Source organism: Branchiostoma floridae, chromosome 4 (genome assembly GCF_000003815.2).
Source record: "Branchiostoma floridae strain S238N-H82 chromosome 4, Bfl_VNyyK, whole genome shotgun sequence".
Lineage (NCBI taxonomy): Eukaryota > Metazoa > Chordata > Leptocardii > Amphioxiformes > Branchiostomatidae > Branchiostoma > Branchiostoma floridae.
In genome coordinates, this window is record NC_049982.1 from 20,227,947 (window position 1) to 20,246,765 (window position 18,819).

At 39.7% G+C, this 18,819-nt stretch overlaps 1 protein-coding gene and 1 long non-coding RNA gene across 6 annotated transcripts in view; one reads left to right on the forward strand and one right to left on the reverse strand.

Moving 5' to 3' along the window:
* The window catches only part of LOC118414017 (LIM domain-binding protein 2-like), a 42,518-nt gene extending 24,149 nt beyond the window's left edge, over nt 1-18,369 (reverse strand). For 4 of the 5 annotated variants that reach the window (XM_035817738.1, XM_035817737.1, XM_035817735.1 and 1 more), the window contains exons 1-3: nt 18,217-18,369; nt 14,147-14,323; nt 974-1,049 (exon numbers count right to left, since the gene is read on the reverse strand). In XM_035817738.1, the coding sequence (XP_035673631.1) occupies nt 974-1,049; nt 14,147-14,202 (132 nt within the window). In that variant the 5' untranslated portion in view covers nt 14,203-14,323; nt 18,217-18,369. The remainder of the gene's footprint in view (nt 1-973; nt 1,050-14,146; nt 14,324-18,216) is intronic. The other variant, XM_035817736.1, reaches the window with a different exon arrangement.
* LOC118414019 lies at nt 3,507-6,242 on the forward strand. Its single transcript, XR_004830904.1, has 2 exons — nt 3,507-4,024; nt 6,073-6,242. It is a non-coding gene; the product is annotated as an uncharacterized LOC118414019 (long non-coding RNA).
* Nucleotides 18,370-18,819: the final 450 nt, after the last annotated feature.

Here is an 18,819-nt window from a genome sequence, read left to right on the forward strand (position 1 = left end):
GGGGGCAAATTTTGCTGATAGCCTCACTACGATTGAATGAAATGTCTATCAGTGAATAATGCAAATCAGTCATACCTTTGAGAAAAATCTTGGACAGGAAAAAGGGGACCTTTGAGCATGAAAAAGTGGACCTTTGAGCGTGAAAAAGCGGACCTTTGAGCATGTGGGGGGGTTCTTCCGAACCCCCCGAACCCCCCCTGGCTACGGGCATGCAAGGATTCTTCAATAAAGCTGACAACCCAAACATGCCAAAGTTTTCTTAGTCACATGTGGAACATTAATTATTCTAGCAGCAAATAGTGCAAATTCGAAATTTGAATGTTCACTATCAGCTCTGCAAATAGAAAACACAAAATTCTAGATGAATATGTGACTCAACCATGGTGCATTAATTTTTTTGCAGGACTCCTAATTTAGCATAAATTGTTTTGACGCAGAGAACTGATATTACCCGGATGAAAAAAATGACCTCACACCAGGAATGTATCGTATCCGTGGTCTGATACTGTCACCATGCCAACCTGTCCTGTCACACCAGTCCCATCATTCATCTGGACTCACGCCTGTACCCACCATGTAACAATCAGTGTGTACACCATGGTCAATTCTACCCCCGCATAAATAACAGGAATCACGCACTCTGTGCCGGACTTTGTAAGTTATACGCAATCTGGGGTCAAACAACGCACACCGGGAACCGATACAACCTCTGGCGGTAAACATACATGTACACATGCAGTATAAATGTACAAGCGATCCGTATCAGACATATACTTAAATGTTATCGTTTTCTAAGTGTAGCCGTAGGATAATACATTCTGCTCTATAAAACAATATCGGAGTGTGCAATACCAGCTGGTGTTGTACATGTAAGCTGGTAGTCATTTATAGATGTAGATGCTATCTCAGAGAGAGTACTGTGTCACCTGTACTGTCCTGTTCTAGGGATGTACAGATAAGAGATGAGTATTACCTCTGTCCTCTGCTGAAGCCTCTTGTTCAACTCGTATATCCTGATGTCGGGCTGGGAGTAGAAGGGAGTGTGCCGTCTGTAGAAGGGGGAGAAGGGAGAGGAGAAGAATGGGTCAGCTGCCATCTTGCTTTCCTTGATATTTTATACATGCGGATGGAAGGCTGTAATACAATCACATTACCCATGCAGGGCCTCGGAGGGGAGGGGCTGGCCCTCCAACCAACCACCCTGAATCTTCACAAATCTAGCTTTCTGGGGGAGTGCTCATTTATTACCCCAGGGTGATGGACAGGCGAATAATACTGGTGGACAACTGATTATTTCACATGGAGCGCATTCCTACAATGACATCACTATCGTTACAGCACTTGTAGTACACAAGCTACATGTAATGACATTGATAAATTTTCTCTTTTCACATTAGTCAAATTTTTTAGGAGTAACGGCGTTTGAGTTAAGAAGTCAGTCAGACTTAAATTCCTCTAGTTTTAACTGATTATAACACGACTGAGTCATTGAACCTATGCTTTCCTTACGATAAATGAAACAACGGAATCACTTTGGCCGCATATTGCGAATGTTAATGATTTGGGGACCAAGTTTTAATCTGGCCCTCGTTGAAATTTTCGCTGGGCGACCTAAATTTCTGGCAGGAGCTGGACGGGCTTGCCTGTCCCTTTAGCATAATGACTTTGTGGGAAATCAATCAGATCCTCCGAGCTCGCAGCTTGCATGCAACGCCTTCCCCTGGGTGCTTTCATAATGCGGGATTGAAAATGGCTGAGATGACCACGAAGGACGGAGCGTTTGCTGGCGCAACACGGAACAAGATTCCGCACAAGGTAGGCCATATTTCCTCTCGTCCAGCTGGGTCAATACAGAAGCTGCCGATGAATTGAATTTGCCATTGTGTGGATGACCTTATTTGGCTGCTGACATTATAACACAGATCAGGTAATATTATGGTGTTAGGAAAGGGTAATGGATATCCATCCAGGATTCACTTGTTGCAGTTGGTCATATCAAATATCACACAGCTATACATGTCGTATCATTGGATTTTGTTCAAACTTTTCCATCAAGGCACTCTAAGCAAACATTAAGGGTGAATAATCTGCCATTCTATTAGTTCTTTAAATATCTTAATTACATTTTGGTAAAACAATAGTAGATGTTACTGCCATGTCTAGTTGCACCAAATGACAATGAACATTTTTCACATTCTAAATTCCCATGTTTGTGTACTGAGTGTGTTCAGAAGATGGATACTTCAGGTGATATATTTCCAAACATAATTATGCTCCTATGTACTAATTAATAGGTCAATAAATTACATCACAGAGCTGTATCACCTATTGCTTTACACCACAGTTTCTATGTCATAGTAAAATGTGATAATGAGACTATCAAACTAAACTGAAATATTGCTCAATTGCTTAGCCCTTTCACAGATACAGATTTTGATCCCAAAGGCTATCTCAGCAGAGATATGGGTAATCTGCCCCTGCCCTTCTACTACGTTCATGGACCAATCTGCCTCTTCATATGAAACAAATACCCCAGGTTATGTTATCTGTTGTTGAAAGTTAAGACCCAGGATTAATTATTCATATACATTGTATTCAAAATCAGGCTAATTTTGAAAACAATCTCATATGTAATATTAATGACTTGTACAGTCAGCTAATGTACTTCGTAAACTTAAAGCTATGATTTCTATGCAGTATCGAAGAAAGTGTTCATTTTCCATACATAAATATCTTAAATGGCATGAAATGGTTTTGGTGAACTGCAAATCTTTGCTACCAGGTCTTCACAATATTTACAATGTGCTAAGAAAGGACAATGCTACATTGTAAATAAATGTAAGAAATTTGTGATTCCCCTTGATATTAAGTTTGAGTTTTTTGAGCCTACAAAATTTCAAATTCTTTGCATTTTTACCTGGAGTCTAAATTTTTCATTGCGAATTGCAGGCATGTTTGTACCCCAGGCCTGTAATATTTGTTACCAGGGCTGAGAACCAAACAGATCCGTTGGTACAGCCGGTACTGTTTAACTTTCATGAGGATGATGTCTGTGGATGAATTCCCTCAGGAGCAGGCTGTATGAATAACATGGTCTCCGTCAGGTGCCAACTGCATGTGAAATCACGCTGAAGCCTCCGCAATTTCATTACTTAGATCTTTCACTTTCAATACCAAATATCAAATTAGAATAAAAATAATAATAACTAGAGTTCGGCGACCTCATACCTCCATGAAAATTTAGAGCTTTCGTAAATTTCATGCGATACAATGATTCCATTACATTTCATGGAGGTAATGAATGACATTATAATCATAGGAAACTCAACTGTTAAAGGTGTTACAGTGGATTCAGAGGATGTAACATATAAACAATGCAGTTGTATAGTCCCTAGTTTCTTTTTCAGTCTAAAGCACTTGTAAAGTGGTTGTGAAGCAAAATTTGTCAAAAATTCACCATTTTGGCACTTGGCAACAAACACCCAGGTACTGAACCCAAAACGCCAGACATTCCTATTTTTATGTTTCCCGAAGGGAGAACATATAGTATCCTTACAGGTATTTGCATATAACAAAAAAGTCAGGAGAAATGGAAGTTGTACACGTTTCCATCTTTTTGATTGGCTGACATTCTTACTATCTTGCTCAGACGTCAGGGCTAAACCTATCAACGCAAAGGTCACAAAATGGCAGTCCCCACAGAGCAGCTTTTTGATTGGGCAGAAGTCTAGCTTGATACGTCAGGGGTAAACCTATCAACGCACAGACCAGCTTTTTGATTGGGCAGAAGTCTATCTTTGTCATGGATACGTCAAATGTGAACCAATGAGCTGCTAGGTCACTGCACTGTAGCAGTCACGCGCGCGTCTACGAGTTGGTGTTTTGGTTTGTCGGCTCGCGCGTACGAGGTGTGTTTTGTCGGCTCCACAGCTCCACCAGCTGCACTCGGCTCGGTGTTTTGTCGGCTCGCGCGTACGAGGTGTGTTTTGTCGGCTCCACAGCTCCACCACGCACTGCAAAGCAGGTAAGCAACGGTACATTTCCATGGCCTTAGCGGGACAAAATTTACGCTGCACGAATCTCATATTTTCCCCTTGATCCACGCTGCACGAATCTCATATTTTCCCCTTGATCCACGTTGTGCTCCCATCCCCGAAAAACTAACGTTACATCCACAGAAATATAGGCCGTTCATGTTCAAGATGTTTACTAAGTTTCCGTGCTTTACAAGCCTTTTAAGTCCCTTTGTTGACAAAATTTACGCAAGCGGTAAAGGCCACACGTAGCAGCGTGCCGGGGATGGCATAATTTTTTCTCATACCGTGGCCCTTGTGACAACAAATATTCTATAACTGAGGTATCATGCGGCTGCACGCCGGCACATCCACGAACATTCTACCCAGAAAATAATCGCTATGATCCGAAAATGTTGCAGGCTTCTTCTTTGCTGAAGTTTTGTTTTTGTGTCACCAGAAAAATGCTTCTTTGCTGAAGTTTTGTTTTTGTGTCACCAGAAAAATGCGACATCATTTATTTTCGGTGAATAACCCTCGCTAACTCTCAGCACAATTACGGCTGCATCGAAACCCAAAATTACGCTAGAGACACCATCAATGGAAAGTTCTTTGGATTATGCATTTATTTTAACTACGATGGTCCAATGTAATCGTGAAAATAGCGTTCTTTTGCGTTTTAAAATGTAACTCTTTGAAACAAAAAAATGGCGGCAGCAAGCAGCAGCCGATGGAAAGCTCCCATGATGCACCGCTCCAACCAATCAGAGCGCGACTTCGCCGGGGATTCCCCCTCTTTATGTATTCAGTTGTTGTTGTTGTGCTGCCATTCACCAATCAGAGGTGCGTATTTCTGACTCGCGCCATCTCTGTACAAAAATACGTATTTCTTGGGAAGAACAGCGAGCCACGATGTTTTATTATGACAGAAAATACTTTTGCTTACCTTGAAAAAGCCCGGTAAAACTGAACGCTTTCATGTCTGCTCCCTGGATATAATGGCATCTTAGCACGGTGCGTCAGAGCAAGCCACCGGAAATTTGTAGAGTGAATTTTCTCTAACGTTACGTACAAGATGAAAACTTCACAGTTCACTCCCAAAAAAATTCTGGGGAGAGCCCTGCGGTACGTTCTTATTTTGGACGTACGTTTATTCTTTTCGGCCAAATTGGGGCTTTACAACCTTTGTTCCATTCTGATGTGAATTTTGGAGACGCAAATTCGTCGATGTTCACAAAATTTCCGCAAGCGTAAAATTTACGGCCAGCGGTAAAGCCCGCAAGTAGCCAGTCACAAATTATCATGCAAATGAGCTAGACTTCGCCATGTTGAATTTTAGCGTTCAGGTTTTCAACTCTCGCCGCCATAAAAAAAGGCACTTACACAGCTTGTAAAGCAAGGAAACTTCGTACACATCAATCCATGCCCGACATTTATGTCACTTCGGGTCATGCATGCCACAACGTAGTACTACTTTCAAGTCTCAAAACAGATATATTTTCATACTGTTGACTTTCAAAAATTATCGTCAGATTCTGAATATTGAACTACTTTTATAGATGACCTCTCACAACAAACTTTGGGAATGTTGATGTGTGTTTTCATTGGTGGTAATGTCTAAAACATATATGCTTCAGTACTTGCAATTAAATGATAAATTCATATATCATGTAAATTTTCTATTTGAAAATTCTTCACTTTCAAATCACTGTTGCTCCTGGTTAGGAGTCATATCGGGGAAGCTAGCCCAATTTTTCAACATTGCTAACTGATATGGTAAAGTACTTGAAATGATTTTACATTAATTGCTTCACCTTCCGAGTACAAAATTCATATATCATGTCAATTTTTTCTATTTGAAAATTGTTGACTTTCAAAGCACTGTTGGCTCCTGGTTACCAGTCATACCACCTACACAATCTACATGGTAATTTGGTCATTTTCCGGGGGGTATGTTTATTTGGGACTTAAGAGTAAACATGGGGTTTGTATGTGGGAACAACATAAAAATACATAATCTGACAACTCATCTCATGCACATATCATCTTTCCATTGCAGGACTATCAACCAGCCCAGAAAGCCACTTCTGTACAACGACACAGTCCAACATCACTAACGCAACAAAGCAGCACTACTAGCAGCTGGACTCACCATGACAAGGACCCTAGCTACAAAATCAGCCTTTCCATTTATTTCCAACATTCTCAAATACATTCTCTGAACTATAACATTGTCTCTTTGTCATTCTTCTGACAACATGTATCTATCTATCTATATATATATATATACAATACACACACACGTGTCTTATATATATAGCCGTATCACCCCAGCTACCACCCCAACCACAGGAAGGATCACCCAAAGACCCGAGAGTAATCCGACCCGCAGCACGGCTGGAACCAAGGATGATGCAGAATACACCGTGTTCTATTTTATTATATATAGATCTATAACGTTATATATATATATACATACATATATATATTTACATATACATACATATATATATAGAGAGAGAGATATGTATATGTATGTATATATATATATATATATGTGTGTGCATATGTATATATATATATATATATATATATGTACACACATATATATATATATATATATATATATATATATATATATATATATATACACATATATATATAGAAAGAGAGAGATGTATCTATGTATATGTATGTGTATATATATGTATATACATACACACACACACGCACATATATATATACGTATATATACATGTATATATATATATATATATATACATAAAACCATACCTACACAACACTTCTTATGAGACAGATAGATCACTACATATGGCTACTACCTAGGTCAAATTGCTCCAAGGGAAACATTATGCATTTTCACGAAAATGTCGCCTCTCTAGTCCATTTAATTTTTATAATGACCTGACCTCAGTAATGAGTGAGTAAATATAACTCTGTATCGGCTTCCTATGTTGTCCTTACTTAGATGCCTTTCCACAAATCAAAAATCTTGGAAATGACAACCAACTAAAAAACTACATGTCTGCAACTTTTACAGATAATTTGCACATTTTGAGCAGATTGTTCATCAGGATCATTTTAATCTAGCTTCCAAATTTATCATGTCATTGCTACATGTGAAGGTCAAACAACAACATGAAATGACCAATCAGAGATGGGAACACAAGATGAATGATTCAGTAGATTTAACAGTTCATCTGTTTGAATTGTCTCTTCCCTACCTTGATATCTGCCCCAAAGAAATAATAATGCCAGAGGTCACAAAATTCTTTGATATGATATGATGTATAAGAGTAGCCCTTTACTTGATACCTACGAACATGAAACATATCTGCTGATGTTGTTAATGTCACAACCAAAATATTAGTACATGTATATGAAAAATATATATGTGAACATGGAGAGATAAAACTTTTATTATATTTTTTAATACTTTGGTGAATAAACTATTCCAATACAGAGAACCCTTGCTGAATGACTAAAATCTCTGTATACATAGAGAATCATACCTTTTTACACATTGCCACATTGTGACGTTTCACTCTGCAGTATTGCAGTATGGTAGATACTTGCAGGGAGGAGCTGTTGCTCCAGCAAAAGCCTGTGCCATTCCAGTTCCACTGTGTCAGTGATTCTGGAGGCAGAACACAGTTTTCTGCCTATGGGGATTTCTATAGTTAGGGGCCACAGGGCGACTGGCTTCGACATGGCAAAATCATGGTTGGGTGCACAACAGAAATAATAGAAACAAATGTGTTTGAGTTTAAAGTACAACCTACAGAAATATTCTTTTAAATTCTCTCTGCACTTCAGGGCTCTAGCTAGCTCAATTTTTTCCCCGAATCACCCTGAGAGGTGCAAATGATTTACTGTAGTGTAGATGCATTTAAGTTTGAGGGGATTTGATTTCGCAGTAGGGGTAAAAAGGACTGTTTGCAGTGGTTTTATATTCTCGGTAGCACCATGCACTGTAGTCTCTTACTGCCAATGCAGTGCCATGGAAAAATGAACTGGCAATGCCAACAACTGTGAACATAAAACCACAGCGAAAATTTCTGCATTTACAGTGTACATAAAGTGATAAACTAGAAAAATGTCACAATCCAATCATACAGTCCCAAAGCTGCTTTAAATTTGTATTTCTACACCACATAATGACATATCCAAGTTTACACTTGGATGCCACTCATATATGACTTTCTATCCAATCTTCGAGAACCGGGGAATTTGTGGCCGCACTACTTTATGTCCCTGCATCATAGACCCGGGGGTTGCAGATAAATACTGTATTCTGCAACCATGTCACAGCTACAATGATGTTGACTCCAGTCATCTGGAACATATGATCAGCCAATGTGCAGCTGATCTACTGGTATAATAAATCCTGATAAGAAATGGATTTTCCAAGAAAAAGGACATGACTGGCGATGTCTGGCATTACCAGTAAAGGGTATGGGTGATGAAATTGGTCATATTCACAGGCAATCAGATGCAAGGCCTTCTTCAACCACAGCTGGCCTGAATTTGATGAAAGGTCTTTTATGCACATAAAGAGTGAAAGACATTCCTCCAAGCTCTCCCATAGCAAATGTAATTACCATGTCTTTTCATTAACATTTGCTTCCACAGTGTGTCACACCAAATAAAGTGTTCAGACTTTTTAACACCAAATCTATATGGATATCATTTCTAGCACGACTTCAGAACAAAAATCATGGAATTTCCCAATCAAAAAAAATTACCCTCATTTTTTCCAAGGACCTGATTTGTTACAATATATATGTACAAATGTACTTATCCTTTATCATATCTAATCTGACCAGAATGGAAGAAGTGCACATCAAGCTTGGTATCCATCCTACTCTAGCTCCAATTTGGTCCCAGTTCCATTGGAGCCTTTTATGGTATTGCATATTGCATATTTCATTGGCAGGATTTGCACAAGGCAAAAAATAAAACGTCTTACAACGTTTGACGCGCTGCACATGTCCTAGGACACTTTTCCTTGTGTAAAAACTAAAACAAAAAGCCACAGGGGTGTGTATAAAACCAAAAGTGTCCGACTCCTAGGGACAAATAACGTACGTCGTTCAAAGTGCCTCATGTAAATTGGGCCATAGTCTCAGAGTGACAGGGATCGAACTTCCTGCTAGAACCTGTTACAATACCGTTACGATGACCATGTGACTCCGAGCCAATTACAACTCTGATTTATAACTTAGTCAGATATTCAATTCAGTGAATTGACAATCATTTCTTTACCAACTAGTGTGGACTGGACAGAAGCCATCATAACTGGGGTGTACAGGGACTGGAATAGGATGTATACCAGGCTTGTGCTTTAGGCCCACTTTACATTACGTTTTTCGTGTTAGCGGGACTGGCGTTAGCGGGACTGCGTTAACGGGAGCCCCGTGTAAAGAGAGTTCCCGTTAACGTAGCCCCGCTAACGCCAAATTTTCTCCCGTCCACTCCGAAGCGTACGGCCGTAGGCTCAGCGGGAGTCCCCGTGAACGCCAAACTGCGTATAAAGAGAACACGTCGGGCTCGCGTTAGCGGGAGTCAGGGTTTAGACGTTTAGCATAAAGCGCGCGCTTATTAGCATATGGCGCGAAAATGGTAGGTACAGATTTGCAAAACATTGGAGGAAAATTGCCAGCAGCGATCATGTTCATAACGCTGGGTAAGAATACAGTGATAAGAAAACAGTCTTCCGATAGTTACTTTTTTATATACTAGTAGAATGAATGTCAACCCAAAAATCAACCCGAACTACGCAGAAAAAATAGTTTTCACGGCCTGCCTTTTCCGTAATGGCCACCTACGCAGGCTCTTACGTCAATCGGGTCTGCAGTCAACCTTCAAAGCAGGCGGGATGTCAGCGAAAAATAGTCTCATTCTCACATTTTTGGACGACCTATTTTTGCACAATTTTCGTGGAAGACCTTTAAAAAAATATACAAGTTTGATTCCGAATAATTTCTCCTGCAATACATCGTTACGTTGTACCGAAACCAGAAGCCGCTATCTCTGCAAATTGTGTATAAAGTAATCCCATTACGCGTCTCCGATTGGCCGTTGCTATGACAGTGGTGGCCGTTGCTATGACATTGGTGGGGAAATTCCCGCTACATGAACTGCTGGCAGCTTGAGTTTTTACGTACGAGGTAGTTATTATACCTGCAGGAATTATGCGTATATCACGGTTATTTCAGTACGTAGCCATAATTTAGCAGGTCATCACTGAAAGAAAGGGATCTTCTATCAAACAGTTCGCTTTGAAAGGGTTTTTAAGTGCTTTTTTATCGAAAATTTTGTGGTCGAAGTTACCGGAAGTGTCAGCGAAACAACAAGGTAGGCAGGGACTTGTATTTCTCATGCAAGTCACGTATTTGAATTTTCAATCACTTGGTAGCGGTACGCAAACAAAAAATTTACGGTTGTTCAATATAACAACGTGCAGCTAAAAAAAAACTGCGATCTTAACGGGTAGAATTTCACCAAGATTTTACAATCCACCGCGCGCCGCGGGTGTCCTGTCAGATTTCCAGGCGGTGTGTCTAAAGAGGTGCCGATAGCGGCGTCCCGATAACGGGGAATTTACCGTTAACGCGAAAAGCGTAATGTAAAGTGGGCCTTAGTCATTACCAACTATACCCTCAGAGGGTCGTACAACCTATAACATACTCCTTTTAAAGATTTTCTTTGCCTAAGAACCAAGGTTTAGAAACAATGTGGTATCAACTACTGGAAACATAAACCTAACAAAAACTTCTTATTACAGTTAACTAGATGTTATGACATCTACATGTATACACCATGGTATACACGTACAATTCTATAAACAGACTGTCATGGTCTGTGAAACCATCACCTCTAATACAACTCCAGAATAAACCTTCAAGCCAACAGCTGCACTAATTAGTACGTACTGTTTATTTCTTGCTAGGCCACAGACCAATCAAGGGAACCTAATCAGGGGGCTGGGGTGTTGTGCTTTGTATCAGTTGTGTTCCCATGAATCAGAAGGCCACAGTCTGTGCAGTTCTGTCAGGTAAATGGAGACTAACGAGCAGACCTAATTAGCCGTGGGTAACCTGCCAATGCCCATTGTTGTGCGGATGTGGGATCAGGTGCACCCTGGGTAATTGTGCCCTGTGGCCACAAATGAGCAGCTCTGGCAGGAGCGTTCCCAGAGGACTGATGAGATAGAGCACAGCCATGATTCTGTTGAATGAAATGGCACAAAAGAGCACAGTTGAACTGTCAATACAGGGGATCATGTATGGAGTGAGTGAGCATTTCACCCAAAAACTATAGCCAAGTTGTCTGCAAGTGTGACACACTGATCACAGTGTGATCTTCAATAAATTGTCAACTTGCGTAACAAAAGTAAAGTTCCTGAAATATGTCAGAAAATATGCAGCAAGGAATTCTAAGGCATAAAAATGTGAACCTAATATATAATTTCCCAGCTGTTACCTGAAGTTTTCGTCTGAAAAAAAAACTGATTTTTAGATCCCTTGGGAATAGGTTGATTTGCATATTTTGAACATTTCAAAATCAGGTAAATTTGCCAGAAATACATGGAAAAATTACACATATGATGTTTTATATTGTATGATGTAACAATTTGAGGCTTTTCTTCATTCTAGAAGCTTAATTTCATCTCTTTTGAAGCAGATTGTTTCACACACAAATTTCAAACTTTTTTTGCGCATGAAAACTTAACATTTATTATGATTTAACTAGAAAGGCAACATTTTTGAAAAAAAATGCAAAATGTGGGCAAAGGGAAAAGAAAGCAAAAATCGCAAGAAAGAAGCAACAAGAAAGGCAACATTTTCGCGAAAATGCAGCAAAAAGAAAGAAAAAAAAAACATTATCTGTCCACGGATTCGATCCCGGAGCGTTGGTTTACCATGCGTGAATAATACCACTGAGCCAGGTCTACAACATGTTACAAGCGCACGTTTTAACAGGTATACAAATGTATTGCGTTGCTTGAACACGTCCATTCACCGTTCAATTTGCAAGATTCCAAGGTCCAATTTTCTGAAGATAACGTTTTTGTTTGAAAATTTATCAATCTCGTTCATTCCATGGCGGGCAACTTCTTCCTTGAGCGCCTGTTTGGTCGTCTCAGCTGCTATAGTATTGTCAAACTGCATGCCGAATGCCATTTTGTGTCCTGTGCGTTGATTGGTTCAGTTCTGCGTACACCCGAGACAGTCCGCATTGTCCCAATCAAAAAGCTGGAAATGCGGAGTATATGTTGACAGCTTCCATTTTTTCTGAGTTCTGATTGGCTATTATCAAAGTCGATGCCGATTGTGTTCTGTGCGTTGATAGGTTCACCTCTGACGTAAAAGCGAGAAAGTGCGACTGTAAGCCAATCAAAAAGCTTGAAACGTGGAGTGCATGTTTACAGCTTCCATTTTTTCTGATTTCCGGTTAGAATATGCAAATATCTGAGGAAAAACTAAATGTTGGGCTTCGCCCACATAAAAATCACTTGAAAAACACTCAGATCAAGATTTTGTACTCTAGAATGCAACAATATGATACTTGATTCCATTTTGTGTCATTTTGTTTGAGTGTTTAAGTAGAAAACTGCAAAAACTTTCAGAATCCCTTGGGAATCAGCTAATTTGCATATTTTCAAGCATAATTTTTTCACGCGCACAAAACCCCAACCTGTATGATGTAGTGAAAATACTAGTAATAATATTGAGAGTCAATTTCCATCAGACCCATTTTTTCTCTTGATAATATTTTAGTTTATAAAATATTATGTCTAAGGAACAATAACAGAACCTGGCCTCATTGTAATGTCAACAGTCCACCAAAAAGTTAAAAAAACAGTTTTCAAGGACCATGTAACATAATCTCAGTATCTATATGTTTATTGTGACAACCAAGTCCAATTATACAGATCTAGCAAAAGTCTTGTATGGACAACATCGCACTGTCACCTATCAGAGAATGAACTGAACTGATGTTACTAAATATGTTGATGACCTGAATTAACATGTGACATGGTGCATATGATTCTGTCTCTTATACATATCATCTATGACCAACAGCAACATGGACACTGAACAAATTCACATGTTGGGAAAGTTGTCATAACAGTCTTTATTGTGATACAAATATTACCAGCTGTAGTGCCTCCGGTTTTCCTAGGTTCCATCATTATAGGCTTGTTCTGCTGGCTGTTGAATATGTTAGGATTATGTACTACAGCAAGCATGGAAAGAGCTTGTTGTAGTTATGTAAACTTATGATACAGTATAATGGGATTTTACTTAACGATTTGTTAATTTGCAATTTTGATTTATCTGCAAACTGCTGATCAGCCATGGGTGTATTTTGTACCCTGTACCTGTCATACACATACACATCAAGCATTTCACCATTTGGCCAAAAGCCAAACAATCCATTAGACCTTTTTTTTACCTCATGCTCACATATTCCAAGACAAAAAATCATAAGTACATTCATTTGTAACTGAAATGTCTATATGTTTCCAATGTGAATGTACCTTATTTTACAGATTATTTTGCTACTTTTTATATGCTTGTTCTCTGATCTACCTGATGAGGTAAAGAATTGCCTAAAACAATATTCCGACACAGATGATGTATGTTACATGCAAATGTATCCATTCTATGGAACCTGAGAGAAAAATGATCTCAGATTTAAAATTGGCTCTTAAATTTCCTTTTACTGTTTTAGTTTTAAGTAAATATCACACAATCAAACCACATGTAGCAGGGTCCTCAGCCAGCATTTTCATAATGCCATTTCTGGCAGATTATCTACTGACAATTGCTAACTGTTTTCTGTTGGCTTCTGTTTCCAACATCAGAGAACAGTCACAGAATGGTACATAATTGGTATAAAAAATTGCTAACTAGTCTAAAAATTGCTAACTAGCTAACACATTGTCATAGTCACCAATAGCCTGGAGTCCAACCTTCTAACCCTTGGTCTGCACCCAAAGATCACTACCCTGCCAGTAGCAACCATTGGTAGCAAACCACAGCAAACAAGGCTGGACTCCAGACTAAGTCACCAAAAGAAGCAAAAGGAAGTGGAATACATACTGGCCATACCCAGGGTCCCGATCCATGCCGGGGTGTTGGGGGGGCTCACTCCGCATACTATATTGTCCTTAGGGATTCTCAGCCTGGGGGACACGATCAAGTGTCACCCTCCTCCTCCTCACAATGGTACTTTACTACGCTCGGTATATACTACTCACAGTAGTATCCTGGCTTGCACTGAAAAGAAAGGACACAGCTTAGACATACAGTATCCATATCCCTAAACATGCTCTCATATCCTTACAACACTTGGAAACTTGAATGAATGTACATATACTTAAATACTAACAGTCTAAAAGACAGTCAAAATATCCACCTGTAGTTTTCTGATTCCTAATCCTACTAATTAACATCATACATTTCTGTAAGTTTTCCCTTCCCCACAGTATATAGCAATCTCAGAAATGTGACTTAACAATCAACAGCTGTTCAGAGGGACGTTCCTTCCCAGGCATTCTTCTCAAGCTTAACTCATTTTAAGATATACAACATGTAACTTGTAAAGTTCCCTCTAAGTCTAAAAACACCATTAAAAAAATTAAAAACGTACTTTCAACTGTTAATATTTTTCATCGGGTTATACAATAACATTATCTCAACAGTTGAATATGTTCCAGAGGTGATATTTTTCAAAGATGCCATTTCCATGACTTTGCACAAAAGCTTTACTTAAAGACCCAATTCATACCAGGATTCATGAACTGGGATTCCCTCTAGCATGGGATTGATCCTGATTCACAAAGCCCAACTAGTATGAACGGTAGAAAGCCCCCCAAATGTTTAAGCAGGATCTGCTAAATCTACCTGAAACCGGGATCAGCCCAGTGTCGGGATGAATCCTGATTTGCAAATCCAGGTATGAACGGGATCTAACTGGTGTGGCCTTACAAAGGCAAGCTAACGTTACTGGTGATGACAGATATACTTTACATAATAATGTTTAATTATATAGTATAGGGACATGGAAAACTGGCATGTATACACAGCAGGCCTCGAAATACTTTTTTTCAGCCAGGTTGCGCAGGAGGCAACCTGAATCAAAAACCAACTTGCGCCACCAGCATTTCAGGTTGCGCCACTTCCAAGCTGTTACTTTCTCCAAATTAGCTGTAAAAGCTATTAATTTCAGTCGAAATATAGCACACAAAAATATATGCAGGGCAAATTAAGCGCACTTTTCTCAATAAACAACATCCATTTATCAATCTTTTGAAAATAAAGACTGCAACAAAAATAATATCTCAAAGAACTGTGAAAAAATTGCGACCTCCGTTGAACAGTGCCGACCGTGCGCCCCTCCCCAGTATAGTCATCGTCACACTAGCTGTTGTTTTCCCCGCATTCCACCGACAGAATTGTCCCAAACAAGCAAAGAAACTCTCCCTCCAAAGTAAGCCTATACATGTACTTATCAGCAAGGACGTTAGGTAGTCGATGGGTTTTCGTAAACATTGTCAAAGTTACACGCTTTGTTGCGTGATTTTTTTCCGCGAACACAGCAAATTCTACTCTACAGTGTTGGGACATTAGATATTCCACCAATAGCAGCGCCCAGGCGCACTACGTCACGCCGAAATGGCCAATGGGATGCGACTCTCGCGATTCACAAGATGTGAGTTAGTGCGAGATGGCGCGAGACTTGAGATGAAAAATGGCGGCTGCATGCCGAAATCGGCAAATTTTGAACTTCGAGCGAAGTTTCCGGCGGAAAATTAGGGCTTACCAAAGGCGCACATCCCAAAAACAGGGCGTACATTTTCTGATATTTTTAGTAAAGGGCCTGTAACTTGAGGATCATTTTGTTTACCAAAAAAAAATCAAGTTGCGCCGCGCGCAACCTGACTTTCTGAACAACTTGCGCACGGAGAAAACTACTTGCGCGGAGGGGGTGCGCAAGTGGTTAATTCGAACCCTGCACAGTGACACATACACTAACAGTTCATAATGGTCTACATTTTATGTAAGGTCTATTGAGACTCTAGTCAGTAGAGAAATGTCAAACTTCCTCTGCCTGGGGCTAAAGACTATCATGGGAACTTGAACATGAACCAATCATAGGATCCAATTAATTCCATCATGTACGGACATCAACAACTCATAGGTGTGTTCAACCATGTCAATTACACAATCTTCATGGACTAAAACTAAGACCTGTGCATACAGGGTATGTGTAAAACTGTTAATCACCTGCTCTCCTACAAATACACATTAGAACTTAGAGGAAGCCAATGCAAGAGCCCCCGTCATCGCAGATAAGGGTATAAGAAAGTAAAGCAAAATGGAGAAGATATTTTGTAGAGACGTGGTTAAAATTAGGGCAGGATTGCAATGAAAAACCATTATTCATACTGGCCGAGAATAAGTTTCATTCACATTCACTATAGACCAGTAGTGAATACAGCTAGTTTTTGAAACCTTTTACGCATTTCTGTGAAAAGTCCCAGTACTATGATAATGTCAATGCCAATCTTATAATCTCCCTCACAAGTCGTAACAACACATTTCCAATCACAAAACCGACCTCTTTAATTTCCAACCAGCCCCGATATCGTTTTCCGGCTTGCCACAAAACCTTTTCACAAGGCTCCCAGGTGCTGGTTGGAGATAGCAAACGTACAATAGATCATGGATGCATGGATGTACTTGATCATTTATCATTATTTGATCATACCTCACCACAAGTCAAGAGATAGGGGTACAAAATCAGCCCTGAATAAGGCTGGTTGGATCTCCCTGCCTTTCTGTTTCGAGGCAGTATATAACATCTATTTGAGCCACACACTTGCAAAACTGTAGATTCTATACAATGTCTGGACTAGTCAGGACAGTAAAGTCTGTTTTGGAACAGTTGCACTGTGTTGTTTTAATGTAATTTCTGTGACTGTGGGATCAATGGGCCTTTGGCTCATGATCAATTGACAATGTCAATAACACAATGTGCTCTTGTTTCTTAATCTCCAAGCAGATCCTACGGAGCCATCAGCTGGCTAAGGAGTAAAGAGTAGATGGCCAAAGGGAGTCAAAGGGGCACCGGAGGGTTTGATATTATATATTTTGCCACCGTAGATCTGGTTGTTTCTCAACTGTCAGTGTTAGTCATGTTGGAAGTATTTGTAGGTAATGTATTATAAGAGTTACATGTATAATGCATTATAAGAAAACTCTTAATGTTCATAATACATATTCTTAAAAGGTTAATTCAGAAACATCCCTGACAATTTGACAAATTTGACTAAATTGCTCATTACGTTTTATGATATCATACTGAGTCAAAGCAGTCTAAACACGAACTTAAGTGACCAATTATAATGTAAGTAAAAGGACATGCAGATCCTCTTCTAGTGTCAGAGTCTGTGTTTGATTTTCTCAAAATGTTGTGACCACTTGTACGGCTGTGGCAATGAATAGCCTTCATTATGGAGTGGTATGGATGCAAACCTTGATGGCTCCAAGGCCTGGTCACATAACAATGGCAAAAAAATTTACATCAATAAAAAGTAAAAAAAATATTTGTTTATTCATTTATTATTTAAAAACAGTATTTAAATTCCATTTGTTCAAAAACATTGCAAAATGCACTGTTTCTTTTGAGTTATACCGCTACATGTTTAGCCATAGCTAAACCTTTATGCTTTTCACCCTTCCCACCTCTACCAACATAACACTGTTGTTGGTGCCTGCCACAAAAATTTGACATCTTAATATTTAGTAAACCCCATGTATTTTTGGGACACAAAGAGAGCACACACTCAACCATAATGGCTAATTTACATGGCATACAGCGATGAAACACGACCAGTCAAATCTTTTCCGACGTGCCCTTTCCAAACCGCATATCAGGCCCATCATTCATCGCACCTCCGAACCACAAACTCAAGCCACAAAAAAATGTTGCCAACACCGTACTTCACTCTCACTCACACCACCCCCCTCCCCACCTTTTCTTCTTTCCTTTCAAAACACTAACACCGCCAGCACAGATGGACGATCCAACTCACCAACAAGTTAGTAAAAGAGCCCCGCGATAACAATCCAAAAGTTATGCCGCTTCGATAGGGAGGAAAGCTTACCTTTAGGGCTGAGAATCCTGGAGAGAATGTTGGTGAAATTTTCGCCGTCTGGCTTTTCTGGTTCTCCCTCCAAACAAAATGGATTATATCGCGTAGGGATATGATCCTGCTTCCGGCGATGTGATCCGTGCAGGCTGCAGATGGGGCAGAAGAACTGCTTCTTTTTTTACTCATTATAAGACATTGAAGGGAAGAATTGTGTTTTGCAACATCATTTTGACTATTCAACAACTTCAGATTGACATGATAGAAGTAGAGGGGGAAAGCATACTCCCTGTGATACGGGATTACTTTTATCAAGAAGCAATACAATGTAACAGCGACGTCTGCCGTCCATAGCTGGTATTGCTTAAGAGCTAGTTTGTGTACGTGTGTTTCTGTTTGCACGCGCCGGGTAGCGAAAGCTTTATCGAAGTTTATGTTTATGGGGTTATGTATTTACATCTTGGTTTTGCCGCCTTGGTTTTCGAACTTTTCAAGATAATGTGTGACTGCGGCAAGGTTTTGTTTGTCTTTTCGCGTGTTTCTCATATTTTCCATCTTGAGTGAGGTCACTCGGAGTTTCATAATTTCACAATCTCCAACTTGATCATGGGCATAGTG